The 13,576-nt window shown below is 32.2% G+C and overlaps 1 protein-coding gene across 1 annotated transcript; it reads right to left on the bottom strand.

Moving 5' to 3' along the window:
* Positions 1 to 796: 796 nt before the first annotated feature.
* Positions 797 to 4,469, bottom strand: LOC139873134 (uncharacterized). The gene is made up of 10 exons (XM_071861065.1): positions 3,940 to 4,469; positions 3,634 to 3,728; positions 2,870 to 2,937; positions 2,740 to 2,783; positions 2,346 to 2,423; positions 2,084 to 2,237; positions 1,485 to 1,637; positions 1,282 to 1,392; positions 1,128 to 1,193; positions 797 to 943 (listed from the first exon to the last, which is right to left on the bottom strand). Exons 1-10 carry the CDS (start codon positions 4,245 to 4,247, stop codon positions 845 to 847), a joined length of 1,176 nt encoding a protein of 391 aa, XP_071717166.1. The 5' UTR covers positions 4,248 to 4,469; the 3' UTR covers positions 797 to 844.
* Positions 4,470 to 13,576: the final 9,107 nt, after the last annotated feature.

Below are 13,576 nucleotides of genomic sequence, written 5' to 3'. Positions count from 1 at the left end.
TGCCAACTACCTTAACAAAATTGTCTATTCAAGATTTTGACATTAACTGTCCATAAAGGGCAACTTTGTACATAACGTATGTTAAAAACGTCACAAATATGCTTATAACTTTGACCAAATTACATCATTTCTATGTTAAAAGGAAATGTTAACGGAGTTGGCCATATTCGTTTTTTTCTTCATTTTATTGACTTAATTATGAAGGTAAAGCGCTAATTGTTGAAACTCTTGCCTCAAAAGCCTATATCACACATAAAACTTATTTATATTGATACTATTAAGGTTGTCATTAAACAAATTCAAAATAAGGATCTTGGTAACGACAACCCTAGATTGTCGTTAACGTGGATAAAATACTTTTAAACTTCAATAACCACTTTACAGATTCAAAATAAACCCCCATATACGTCATTGATGCGCACTAAAAACATCCTTATGGAGTACTAAGAAACATCAGACAATAAACAGCTATGGAGCACTATGTATTTAAATAAAAGAATCAATATCAATAACCTTGAAATGTAACACTATGTATTCCCATTTAGAAAACAAACAAGTACAAAATTACAGTTCCAACTAAATTTACATTTTCAAAACACAAAACAAACTGGTGACAACTTTGCCAGCAACAAATAATCAAAAGGACAGAAAGGTCCTTCACAAAATGCCACAAAATCTTTTGGGGAAAAAGTTTTTCTCACCAAATATAATTTAAAAAGATATTAAGTATAGAAATCTACCTCAAAAACACACCCCATAAATAATGTCTATCCCTTTAAATAATATATGTTAAAGGCTGAATACCATATTGCACCTCCAAATATACATACAATATGACTGCACTTCAGTCATCGGTTTGAATTGCATCCGAAATCCATTCGGATGCAGCTTTTGCGACATCTGGATCTATCAGTGTGGAACCAGATATTAGAGTAACGGTAACCTGTTGCCAAAGCAAAACAAACGCATTAAACTTTCACATCAAAATGGTGTTTCCTTCATGTAAACCATACACAAATTTGATTCCAATATGCTTTACAATAATAAGAGGATGTTGTAATTGCTTATTAAGTGCTAATCTAAAAAAATCTCAAAAAATCTTGAAAGTGCTAAACTATTATACTTACGAATCCATCTTGAAGGGCTCTAAAATCAAGATTCTCATCTGTATCTTCCTCGTTAGAGTCTTGAAACTGCATCACCAAATATTAATGCTTTTACATTTATTATAAGAAAAAGAAATAAAAAAAAAGAGAGTAGTACCAGCTTCATATTGCTTACCTCTAGCCTAAAGTATTTGACTTTTCTAGTGAGGTCAACTTTCCCTGAAACCCCAACTGATTCAACAACCTCCAAGCTCTTCTTTTGTGAGTTTAACCGTCGAGATGCACCCTTAATACAATGTAACGAAAACAATCAAACCAAATACACAAAGTAATTATATAATATGAAAAGTTATGAACTTTTTATGAGTAGCTACTTACTGCTGCAGATGCATCTCGACCAAGCTGTGCAAGCTGCAAACTCATGCCTGGTTGATTGGCCATAAAACGTGAAGCTGAAGGGTTCCTATTGGCTGCAATTGCTTGCCAAATCGGTTTTGATTTCCAACAACTTTGCTTTGTTAACTTAAATCCCTGTAAGCATGTGACATCACACACGAGCGATCACGCTTCTTTGTTAATTTGATTTGAGAGTCAATAATAATTTAAAAAGAAAGAAAACAGAGGCACACCAATGCATTGTAACTAAAACTATTTATTTGGATGCGGTACAATAAACAAATTCTTTTTTTTTCTAACTATGCTAACTAAGAATCTAGAAAAGAGACTTGATATGTTAACAAGCACCATCGGAACAAATCAATCACTTATATAGTTTCCAAAATGCTGGTTACAGATTCACGATTGAAAGCGTGGATCGTTTCTTATATTCCACATCTAATCGCTTTGGAAAAATTGACAAGATCGCATAAGTTCCTAAGCCTAAACAATATTCTTACGCATTATTATAATAAGTTTGGCAAAAAGTTACTTATATAGTGACATTAACCATAGAGCATCTAATTCAAAACGAGACGAACCTTGTTTTCTTTAGGGGATGCAGGAATTGTTATGTGTAACGAAGAACTTTTTGGGAAAACCCCTGTTTCAACATCTCTTATTGCTGCTTTTATTACCGGCATACAAACAGACACTGCATCCTTAAAATGACTTTCTTGACTTTCACCATTTTTCCTGAAACATATAATATTTGGTTCAATGTTTTAGTGATTAATGCATATGCATAAAAATTTATAAACTAACAAAATAAAAAAACAAAGTTAGAACAACAAAGCACTTTACCAGTCAAGGGAAACAGATAACGAGGGTACACCACTAATTAAGGCTTGCCTAGCTCCAGCTATGGCACTTGAGGAAAACCTGTATGATAATAATAATATGGAATCATTAGTTTGATTATCAATATTTAAGAGGGTTTGGTGTCTAAAAATGATAAAATTTACCCAAATTTCTACTTAAAAAATCCAACTTTGGAAGTTTCTATTCAACGTATTAAACTTTGAATTTTTGCGATTGTAAGAGGTCCAGTAATTATAATTGCGATAACTGAAAGTTTCATTCAAACAATAAAAACTTCTAAGTTGGATACATACAACAGAATTTTCGGTAAAGTAAAATGCATGTTCCGACACTTAACCCTAAGGGGGAAAAAAGATAAAACTAAAGAAATGCTTACATATCATGGCCAAAGGTTGGACCTTTATTAACTCCAACAATTACCTGTTTGTTATGCAAAGATGTAAGCAATGAAATGACTGAAAATTTGACTAAAGTTTTAAAAACTAATAGCACCTGCAGAAACATACCAGTAGTGGCTTTGACCATGAAAACAATGCCCCAGATAATGCCAATGAAACACAGTCCACAGGTGTACCTACATGAAAGAATAAAAATGAAATTTTTTATATATAAATAAAAAGAACCATGCTTTACAAGTTCACTATAGATGTAACGAATGGTAATGCTAGTCATCGTCAAGTTCAGATAAAAATTGGAACTTTGGATTAACAATCAAGAAAGAACCTTCCTTTAAGATTACATTCAAATAAAGATTAAAACTTTTTTAAAAAATATTCTAGAATACAAACGAAAATTTGTTTAGAAATATAAAAAGAGCCTTGCTTTACCATTTCAATATAGATGTAATGGATATGGTAATGTTAATCATTGTTAAATACAGATAAAAATTGAAACTTTGATTTTAAAATCTTAAGAGAAACATCTTTTAGGATCACATTCAAACAAAGATTAAAACTTTTTTCAAAAATCTTCTTGGAAACAAACGAAGATTTGTTTAAAAAAATAAAAAGAGCCTCGCTTTACCATTTCAATATATATGTAACGCATATGGTAATACTAGTCATCGTTAAATTCAAATAAAAATTGGTAATTTTAAAAATCTTGAAAGAACCCATCCTCTAAGATTACATTCAGACAAAGATTAAAACTTTGCTTTAAAATATTTCGAAAACCATGTTTTACCGTTTCCCATTATATTAAAGGAATGTCTAACGCTATGTTAATTATCATTTATCATTATGCATAATTAGAAAGATGAAGATGATCTTACCAGAAGCCTCAAAAGCAGTAGCACCTTTAATATCGGTGGTGGTAACCGCAATCGATTCTTGAAACGAAAATGAGTGTCCAGAAAATGATTTATTGCTACAAAGCAAATCAACAAATATAAACAAACTTCAATAATTCACACAAAATCACAAACCATTTTCATGTAAACATTCGATTTCAAATCTGTATGTGCATCTAAAAGTGTCAGAGCAAAAGGATTCAACTTTATCAACAAATAAACAAATCCCACGAGTTTAATCTACAAATGAACCCCAAAACATAAACATAATGTCAATAAATTACTTACAATTGAGGGGCACAAACACTGACATTATAAAGGCCTTGTTGAACAAGTGCTTCAATGAGATAAGCAAGACCAGGTGAATCAATTCCTTCACTATTTGTAACAAAAATTACAGGCTTAGAAGGATCAAATTCAATATCACTGTTATCAATTGATGAAGATTGAACAGTTGATTCATCATCTTTATCTTTATTATTATTATTTGTATCAGAATCTTGAACAGAATGATTGTTTTCTTGTTGTTTTTTCTTTAAAGCATCTTGTAGATTCGAAACCAAACCAGGAGGTAAGATGTGGCCAGGGGTTGTCATTATATTTTGTCAATAAATAAATAAAATTTTACAAAAAAATAAAAATATGGATTTAGGGGGAACAGAATCAAACCCTAGAGAGAGAAAAAGGGGTATGATTGATGATGGAAGAGAGGGATGAAAAGAGCGATTCAAACGACGTCTATATGTTTACTCCGTATAATAATATTTTAAATTTTAATGGTGATGGAGATTGGGAGAGTTGTTTCAATGGGGTACCACTAAAATGGAAAGGATAGAGATAGAGATAGAGATAGAAATATATATATATATATATATATATATAATAAATCTTGAAAAATGGAGAATAAAATAAACAAATTTTCTAAACATCGTATCCTTAAAACTATACGGAGCAAGTACTAGTGAAACAAGACATAAGTAGATGAATAGTTGTAAGTAGTTGAAACTAAGGACGGTACGAATACCATACCGAACCATATCAATATTGAATTTATCGAAGTCGAAATTGCTCAAAATCTAAAACCGAATACCAAACCGAACAAGCAAAACAGTACCGATATCGGTACCAATTTTTTCGGTATTACCGATGGTACAGACAATAAATAGAAATTGCATGTATGTGAGTGCACCATGGGTTGCAAATTGATTTATACTTTTGACTATAAAATTGCTCAAATACATTTTTATAATGACAAGTTTTTTTCAATATTTATGTGTTAAATATTAAATACTCTTGTATAAACCATATTAACTTAAATAAACGAGCAGATAGACTTTCAGTACCAGTTCTCATGCACACGTACTCATGTTCATAATTTTATTTAAGCATCTATGAAAACACCTTATAGACACTGAAATACAAACTTTAACATATACAAGTATATACACTTCTCAAATTTTGGAGTAATTGGAGTAACATAATAAATTTCATTCTTTTGATCTTTAAACCCCAACGTTGGCATTTTATATACACCAATCAATTGACGTACATCTTGTTGTATATAAATTTTTATATCATAGATACAATAAAAGTTGCTATTTTGCTTGTAAAAAAAAAACGGTATTCAAAATCGATTTCCTTGTACTGAACCGGTACCGATCCCGATTGTACCGAAGCCAAATTTACCCAAATCAAGAACTGAAAGCGAAACCGAATCCCTATCGGTACCGATTTTCGTACCGGTTCGAATTCGATTTTTCGAGATTTTTGTTCATCCCTAATTGAAATCTATCCCCTAACTTACTACGTAGTAATAACCTTCTTACACTTGTTGTAAATTTGTACTCCCTCCATCCCAAATCTATGGTCCAATATTTCATTTTATGATGTCCCAAATTAATTGTCCACTTCCATAAATGGAAAATAATAATATGATAAAAATCTTTTGTGCCCCTACTTTATTCATGTAAGACAAAAAGATGGATAAAAAGTAAAGGGTAAACCTGGAAAGTTAACAAAAAGGTAAACGTGACATGTATTTTTTCTTAAAATGTGTATTTTTATCTGGGACAGACGGAGTAATACTTTATGCACATAATAAACTTATTTGTAAACATAGTTTCTAGAACTACGTTTAAAACAAATGTTGGTTTATTTTTGATTGAAAACTTGATATGGTTACTTGTTCTACATTGGTGGATGGAAGAAAAGAGTAGTAACCTCTTTGAAATATAAAATGAAGTTGTCCCACATCGGTGGGGGGAAGAAGTTGGAGGTAGGTGACTTGATTATAAAAGGAGCTCATGTGTGACGCCCCGTACAAAACCGTCGTGTACGGTTCATTAACAACAGGATCATTACAAGGTCAAACACTATATGCTGTTTGAAAACCAGTTTTGCATTCATAAAAGATAGTGTTTTACAAAAGATAACTTGACACAAAGGTCGTTACAAAGTCATTGTTTGAAAATAACATAAATTACGAATGCAAAGGAAAAGTTCCATGATTGCGACATCTCTCAGTAATGCAGCGGAAATCTAACACAGCAGGTCCATAACAGCAAGTCTATAACACCAATACAGCAAGCCTAACAGCAAGTCTAACAGCAACAACGTCTAAGCACCTGAGAAATACATGCTTAAAAGTCAACACGAATGTTGGTGAGCTATAGTTTGTTTGTAATCAGTAATGTAATGTAGACCACGAGATTTCAGTGCTTCAACAAGCAGTTTAAATCAGTAATTCGAATCAGTATGATAAAGTATATGCTTATTCGTGGGCACCCGGTAACTAACTTAACGTAATAGTAATACCCCCTAAAAGTACACTTGGCGAGTGCGTATGTCCTCGAAGTATTAAACACCCGTTAAATGCTAGCGCGACTAGCCCGAGTGGGGATGTCAAACCCTATAGATCCATATCTAATATTCGCGTTCACCGATTCAAAACCAATGAATAAACGTTACCGTGCTAAGGGGAATGTTTATGCCGTTATATAACCCACACATATGTAAAGTTTAAGTACTCGTGTCAAGTAAGTAAAACGTAAAAAACGCATGTATTCTCAGTCCCAAAAATAGTATAAGCAAAAAGGGAAGCTATAACTCACAGTGATAAAAGCGGTAAAGTCGATAATGAAAGTATGCAGTAAGTCGGTCCGAAAGGTCGTCAACCTAAGTTAAAGGTCATTAGGTCAGTATATTGTTCCCAAAGGTTTAAAAGTGCACAAATTAAGTTTAAGTGTCATCATCATAATCATTCATCATCATAAAAGTTAAGTAAGTTTGACAAGAATAGAGATCGAAACAATAGGCTGACTTCGGTCAGATGCTACGACCTCTATATAAAACGAAAAGATGCGTAGTCAGTGGCTATGGCTCCTTATATGAGTCCTCTAACCGCTGACCAATTTTCAGAACCTAACTCGTCTTCGTTTGACCGTGGCGACGGTTTAAGTGCGAGTAGGTCAGAAATTTCAGCACAACGTTACAAAGACGTAGTGACTTTCGGAGGGCTATAAATCCTAAACCGTATATCGGATTAAGACGAGGCCTAAACAAAAAGTCATCTAATCGAAACGAACTAACTGAAAATCTACTTTCCAGAAGTCCACCAATCTGTTCAGATCCCGAAAAACGGTAAACAAGTGCTCCGGTGGGGTTCTTGGTGCTTGATGCTCATTACGGTTCTCATCCTTGATGCTTGTAAGCTTCAAGTGTACAACTCATTGATGGGTTAGCATCACCTTGACCAAGATTCAACCATCAACATATAATATGTTAAGACCAAGTAAGAACACAACTCATTTAAGAGTCTTAGATGGATGATGAACCAAGGTTACATCATATCCTTAGTCTTAACACAAATACAAGTCCTGTTTACAACTAAAGCTACAAACTTTACTTCAATCAAACAAGTATGAACACAATCTTAATCAAATAAAGTGATGGAACCCTAAGCTAGAGAGCTTGAATCCTTTTCACACAAGTTATAAGATTACAAAGCTAGAAAACTTGAATCTTTAGTGTTCTTGAAGACCTTGAAGCATAAAGCTTAGATCTTCAAGTTACATGAAGACCACAAACACAAATTTTGATCTTTATAACATAATAATGAGATCATAAATTAGAAAACTTAGATCCAACAAAAGATATGAAGATTCAAAGCTAGAAAGCTTGAATCTTGGTTGTTCTTGAAGATCTTGAAGCATAAAGCTTGGATCTTTAAGTTACATGAAGATTAAGTTTGAATCTTTATAACAAAATAACAAGATTAAAGCTAAAAGATTTAGATCTACAAAATAGGTGAAGATTCAAAGCTAGAAAGCTTGAATCTTTCATGTTCTTGAAGGATTCAAATCCATGTTTAAATTTGGTTGGAAATTCCCGGGTCGTCACAGGTCCTACCCGTTAAAGAAATTTCGTCCCGAAATTTGATTGGGATGGTCATGGCTGACAATAAGTATGTTTTCATGACGCATACGAGTTAGAAATTAAAGTTTTATCATCATTGAGCAATATAGATAAAGCAATTCGCTTAAGTGAAGAGTACGAGTGAAGCTATCACAAAAGAATGAAATGTGAAAAGTAAAGTTTCGTCATATCTCTTGACGTAGATAGGGTTGATTTCTGGAGTTCATGGGATTTAAAAGAAAATCTTCATAATAAGATTTGGTTCTTAAGAAAATTAGAATCCTTCTTGGTTAAATGTGATGAACTATTTCGATTGCTCTGTCGAATATTTCACTATAAATCTACTCCATTCGTTTCCTTTATATTTTGGAGTTCCATCCTTTTGTTTTCTCTTCCCGACTTTAAGTCAAGCGAATAATGGTCCAGATTCATAGATATGAAATTTGAAATGAACATAGCTAACGTTTCAAGAGAGAAATTGTAATAGTGCGATCTTGATTGGTTAAATTACCAGAATTCAAGAGAAAAGATAGAACTATCAAGAAATTATATTCTTGATATGTTTATATATTAGATAGAATGTAAGAGTCGTGTAACATGGCACATGATGACATTATGGTCTGTGAATCATCACGTTTCATTTAGAAACTCAGCATGACTTACTGTAATATAATCACGTTGATCAAGTGTCATTATATTATATTAACTCATGCATCAATTTCCAACACTACTTCAAAATCATTCATAATTCAATTTCGAATTTTCCAGAAATTTAGAAACTAAAGTAGTTTCCTTTATGATGTAATATAGATAGCATGAAGAGATAAATAATCTCAGATAAGAATAGTTATGAATTTATCTTCAGAAATATCGAGGATATTTATAATGAAAGATATGATGATATCTTAGAATTGTAAAATATCTAAGATCAAAGGATGATGAAGAATATTATCCGCAACGGTTTAGAGTAAGAAGTAAGGTATTCGCTATAGATTTCATCAGAAACAGAATCATCCGGATTCTCTATGTACAAGTTTAGTCCTTGTGATTTGTTCAGAGTCTCCTTCTTGGTTTGCTCAATTCGTTTTTCAGTATTAAAACTTTCTTTTGAGCTTCTCCAACATATCCTTCTTTATCATCAAACTTTTGACTGTTAAAGTCATCTATAGATTTTGCTACTTTATCAGTTCTTTTGATACTCAGAATTGATTCGCAGGCTGAGTATTTTTCAGAATTTCAGAATTGGAGATCATAATTCCAAGAGGTAAAGGTTATATGTATACATATAACTGTTGATGTAGAAACGTTACGAGATTCAAAATACTGATTGTTAATTCCCGATAATTGGTATGGTAAATTTTCGTTATAAGATGTGGATGAGTATATGATGAGGTTTTAATAAACAAATGTAATGGTTCTTCGGAGAGACTTAAGCCAATGAGTAATGAAGTTGCTAGTAAGTTTCTGCTAATGTGGTGAGATATAAACGGTTCCCCGGTAACGATGATGAAGGGGTAATTGTTATAATAAGGCTCATTCGAATGAAAAATTGAAGTTGATTTGCTGGAGCTGTGACAAAATTGGCTAATTTGAAAAAGAATTGCAATGTTATTTTCGGTAATATCAATGCCAAAGGAGCTATCACAGATACGTGTTAAACTTCTACTTAGGTTTCAGAAGTTCTCCCAGGTGCATGACTGTGGATAACATGTGGTTGGATCATCATCTCGATTGAGGTGTTTTCAAGAATCATGAAAGGTTTGAACACAGATCGTAATCGTCAAGATACAAATGAAGTTTAGGATGAAATCAAGTGGCAAACTTGAAGAATTGTTTAGTTTCATATGTTATAATCAATATTTTAATTCATTTTAATTGTCCAATGTTGGTAGTCCTCAGTTGATAGTCCACAGTTAGCAATATATAATATTCGAATTAATTAATACGTGTCGTGACCCGTGTACATGTCTCAGACTCGATCACAACTCAAAGTATATATATTATTGTAGAATCAACCTCAACCATGTATGGCTAACTCCAGCATTACTGCATATAGAGTGTCTATGGTTATTCCAAATAATATATATAGATGCGTCGATATGATATATCAAAACCTTGTATACGTGTCCCGATATTTAAATGCGTAAATAACAGTATTTAAATGATGATAAATAAAATTGCGAGAATATAAATTGCGATAAATAAACTGCGATAAATAAATTACGATAATAAAATGTAATAAGGAATTAACAGTTAGCTAGGAACAGTTAACTAGGATTTTGTTAGCGTGAATTCTTAACAAAATTGTCTCATGGTTAATTTGTTTGTTTCTAACAAATTTTATTTTTGTCCAATGTTTTCTTCATTATGCCACTTTTTGGATTCTGATAGATCAAAATCCAAATATGAAATTGAATGAAAAGGGTTATTCTGCGGTGAACTGATACGTATATCGGTGGTTGTAAATAGGATGGTAAATGACTGTTGAATTAGATTTGAAAGAATGTACAGTGTACTTATTAATGTGAAATCTAAATATTCCTCGGGTATTACCTACCCGTTAAAATATTTTCACCATTAACAGTTCGTACAAAAGAATTTTAATTACAATCTTTATGAAAATATATATATACATATATATTTTCTTCAGATATAATCGTGGATTTAACGAGTTAATATGATATTAATCTCATTTGATTTATCGTTAGAACTAGAACACATAATCTCTAAAACATTAGAAATTATATAATCGTCACGTAGAATGAAGATAATTGATGTAGAATGATTAGTAGAATGATAATTATACTCGAGGTACAGAATGAGATGTTGAGGCATGTGGTGTTGAAACTTGGTTTGTTGGTGGTACTGGTGTTGATGTTGATGGTACTATTGGCACTGGTGATGTTGCTGAAGCTGGTAGGTTTTGCACCATATTCTCCAAATTGATTACTCGAGCGCAAAGTTCGTTGACTTCTTGTATTACTCCGGGATGATTGTCGGTCGGAACGAGCGAATGAATAAGATCTAGGATTTGAGATCGTATATAGTCGTGACCAGATACTCTGGAAATGAGGCTGAAAATGGTGTTTCGGATAGCTTCACCGGTAAGTGCTTCAGGTTCTTCGCCAAGAGGTGAATTCGGTTGGTGGAAAGGAGTGCCTTCTTCTCATCTCTATTGATTAAGTAGGCTACAATCTCATCAGATGAATTGGGGATGGATGATTGGTTGATTCATTCTGGTGACACTGCTTTCGGAGCTTAAGTGAAACTCCATATCGGAATAGCTATCGGAATCCGAGGAATTCAAACTGGTTGAGGGATTCATCTCGTACGATAAGATGAAGAATTTTCGATAAGAAATAGATTATAGGATGTAGATTAGTACCCTGCAATACATAATTTACATTTACATATGCAGATATAATACTAAGATCCCATAAGTTACGGAGGAATCTACGGAAACTGTCAGGAAAGGTCTATAGTAACAGATACGCTAAGATATGATTTTTTTGTCTATACACTATTCATGCAATCAATGCAGTAAGATGTGTCTAGACTAAGAGTGATAAGCAAGTGATTCCCTAAGAATGATAAATAGGTAATTTTCGACACAAAATGATAAGCAAAACTTTTGACATGCAGACACGGTCGAAGTCCAGACTCACTAATGCATCCTAACAACTATCAGTTAGACACACTAATGCAGACCTGGTTCGCTAAGACCACTGCTCTGATACCTACTGAAAGGACCTATCCTAATCCATCTGGACGAATACATTACATTTGCTTACATCGCGAGGTACTTGACCTCTATATGATACATTTTACAAACATTGCATTCGTTTTTAAAAGACAAACTTTCATTACATTGACAGTTGACGGTATGCATACTATTTCATAATATATTCAACTATAATTGACTTAGTAATAATCTTGATGAACTCGACGACTCGAATGCAACGTCTTTTGAAATATGTCATGAATGACTCCAAGTAATATCTCTAAAATGAGCAAAGGCACAGCAGAAGATTTCTTTAATACCTGAGAATAAACATGATTTCAAGTGTCAACCAAAAGGTTGGTGAGTTCATAGGTTTATCATAAAACAATAAAATTCATCATTTTGATAGACCACAAGATTTAAATCCTGCATGGTACAAATGGGCCCGAATCCTATACCCACCTGTAATGTACATGCGATATCTTTTAAATACAGTACACCTTTCTCGTGTACGAAATCATTTTTCATAAATCTTAGTAACTGTACACGTATCTAGTGCACAAAAATAACATACACATAACCTGTGTATAAAAATCATTCTCTCGATACATAACATTCACTTTTCATTGCTTTCATAGCTTGGCTTGGTAACCGACCTTAACATATAATGCGCATAATAATATCCCCAAAACAGAACATCTCGTATGTATAATAATCATATAAACTTCGAAGTACTAAACACCACGCCCACTAGCCCTTCCGTCTAGTGAACATTCTGGGTGGGGGTGTTAAAACCGGTAGCTACCTTTTTTATTCGCGTCAATTAGGCGTGCACTAATTCTCAAAATTAGTGATGTTCCCTAATTCTTAGGTTACCAAGCAATAATAATCAGGGGAAAAATATTCATATCAATTGTGGCAATTATCACGTCCACATAATTCAATGGTGGCAATTATCACGTCCACATAATTCATTCGAGGAATGTTTTGCTTGTGTCTATCTCGTTAAACATTTATAAAAACATTTCATGTATTCGCAGTTCAAAATGTATTTCAAAAGCATTTAATAAAGGAGTTGTAAAAGTAGCGCATGTATTCTCAGTCCCAAAAATATATATTGCAAAAGCGTTTAAAAAGGAAACTCACCATTCTGTATTTCGTAGTAAAAATACATATAACGTCATTGAACAATTGCAAGATTGGCCTCGGATTCACGAACCTATATTATTTGTGGATTCATTAATATATATAATCGTAATCGAATAAATATATATTATTATTAGTGATATAATTTTTATATTAATAACTTATATATAATTCATTATTTAATTAAATGTTTTCATTTTGTATATAAAATATTAATATAGTTAAGTTCTGTATATTAAATATACTTTTGTGCAATTACTCTTTTGTTTACAAAATACTAGTTATAATAACTTTAGAATAATTATACTGATAATAATAATAATTTTCATAGTACTAATAATATAAATGATAGTATTACTAATAGTTTTTATTAAAATATAGATTTAAAGTAATGATACTTTTAGTAATAATTATATTAATTTTCAATAATAATAGTACTTGTTAATGATATTCATGTTAACGAAAGTGCTAATATTAATAATAATACTTACGTCAATATTAATAATACTAAAAATTTTAAAATGATACTAATACTAATATTAACGAAAATACTAATAAAATTTATTATTATTTTCATGATAGTAATATTATTCATAATTATAGTGGTAAGGGTAATATATATAATGTTAATACTAGTGATTCTAA

The sequence above is a fragment of the Rutidosis leptorrhynchoides genome, chromosome 10 (assembly GCF_046630445.1).
Source record: "Rutidosis leptorrhynchoides isolate AG116_Rl617_1_P2 chromosome 10, CSIRO_AGI_Rlap_v1, whole genome shotgun sequence".
NCBI classification, from domain to species: Eukaryota; Viridiplantae; Streptophyta; class Magnoliopsida; order Asterales; family Asteraceae; genus Rutidosis; species Rutidosis leptorrhynchoides.
Note: the sequence above shows the minus strand (reverse complement) of the source record. Positions and strands in the feature narration are given on the sequence as shown.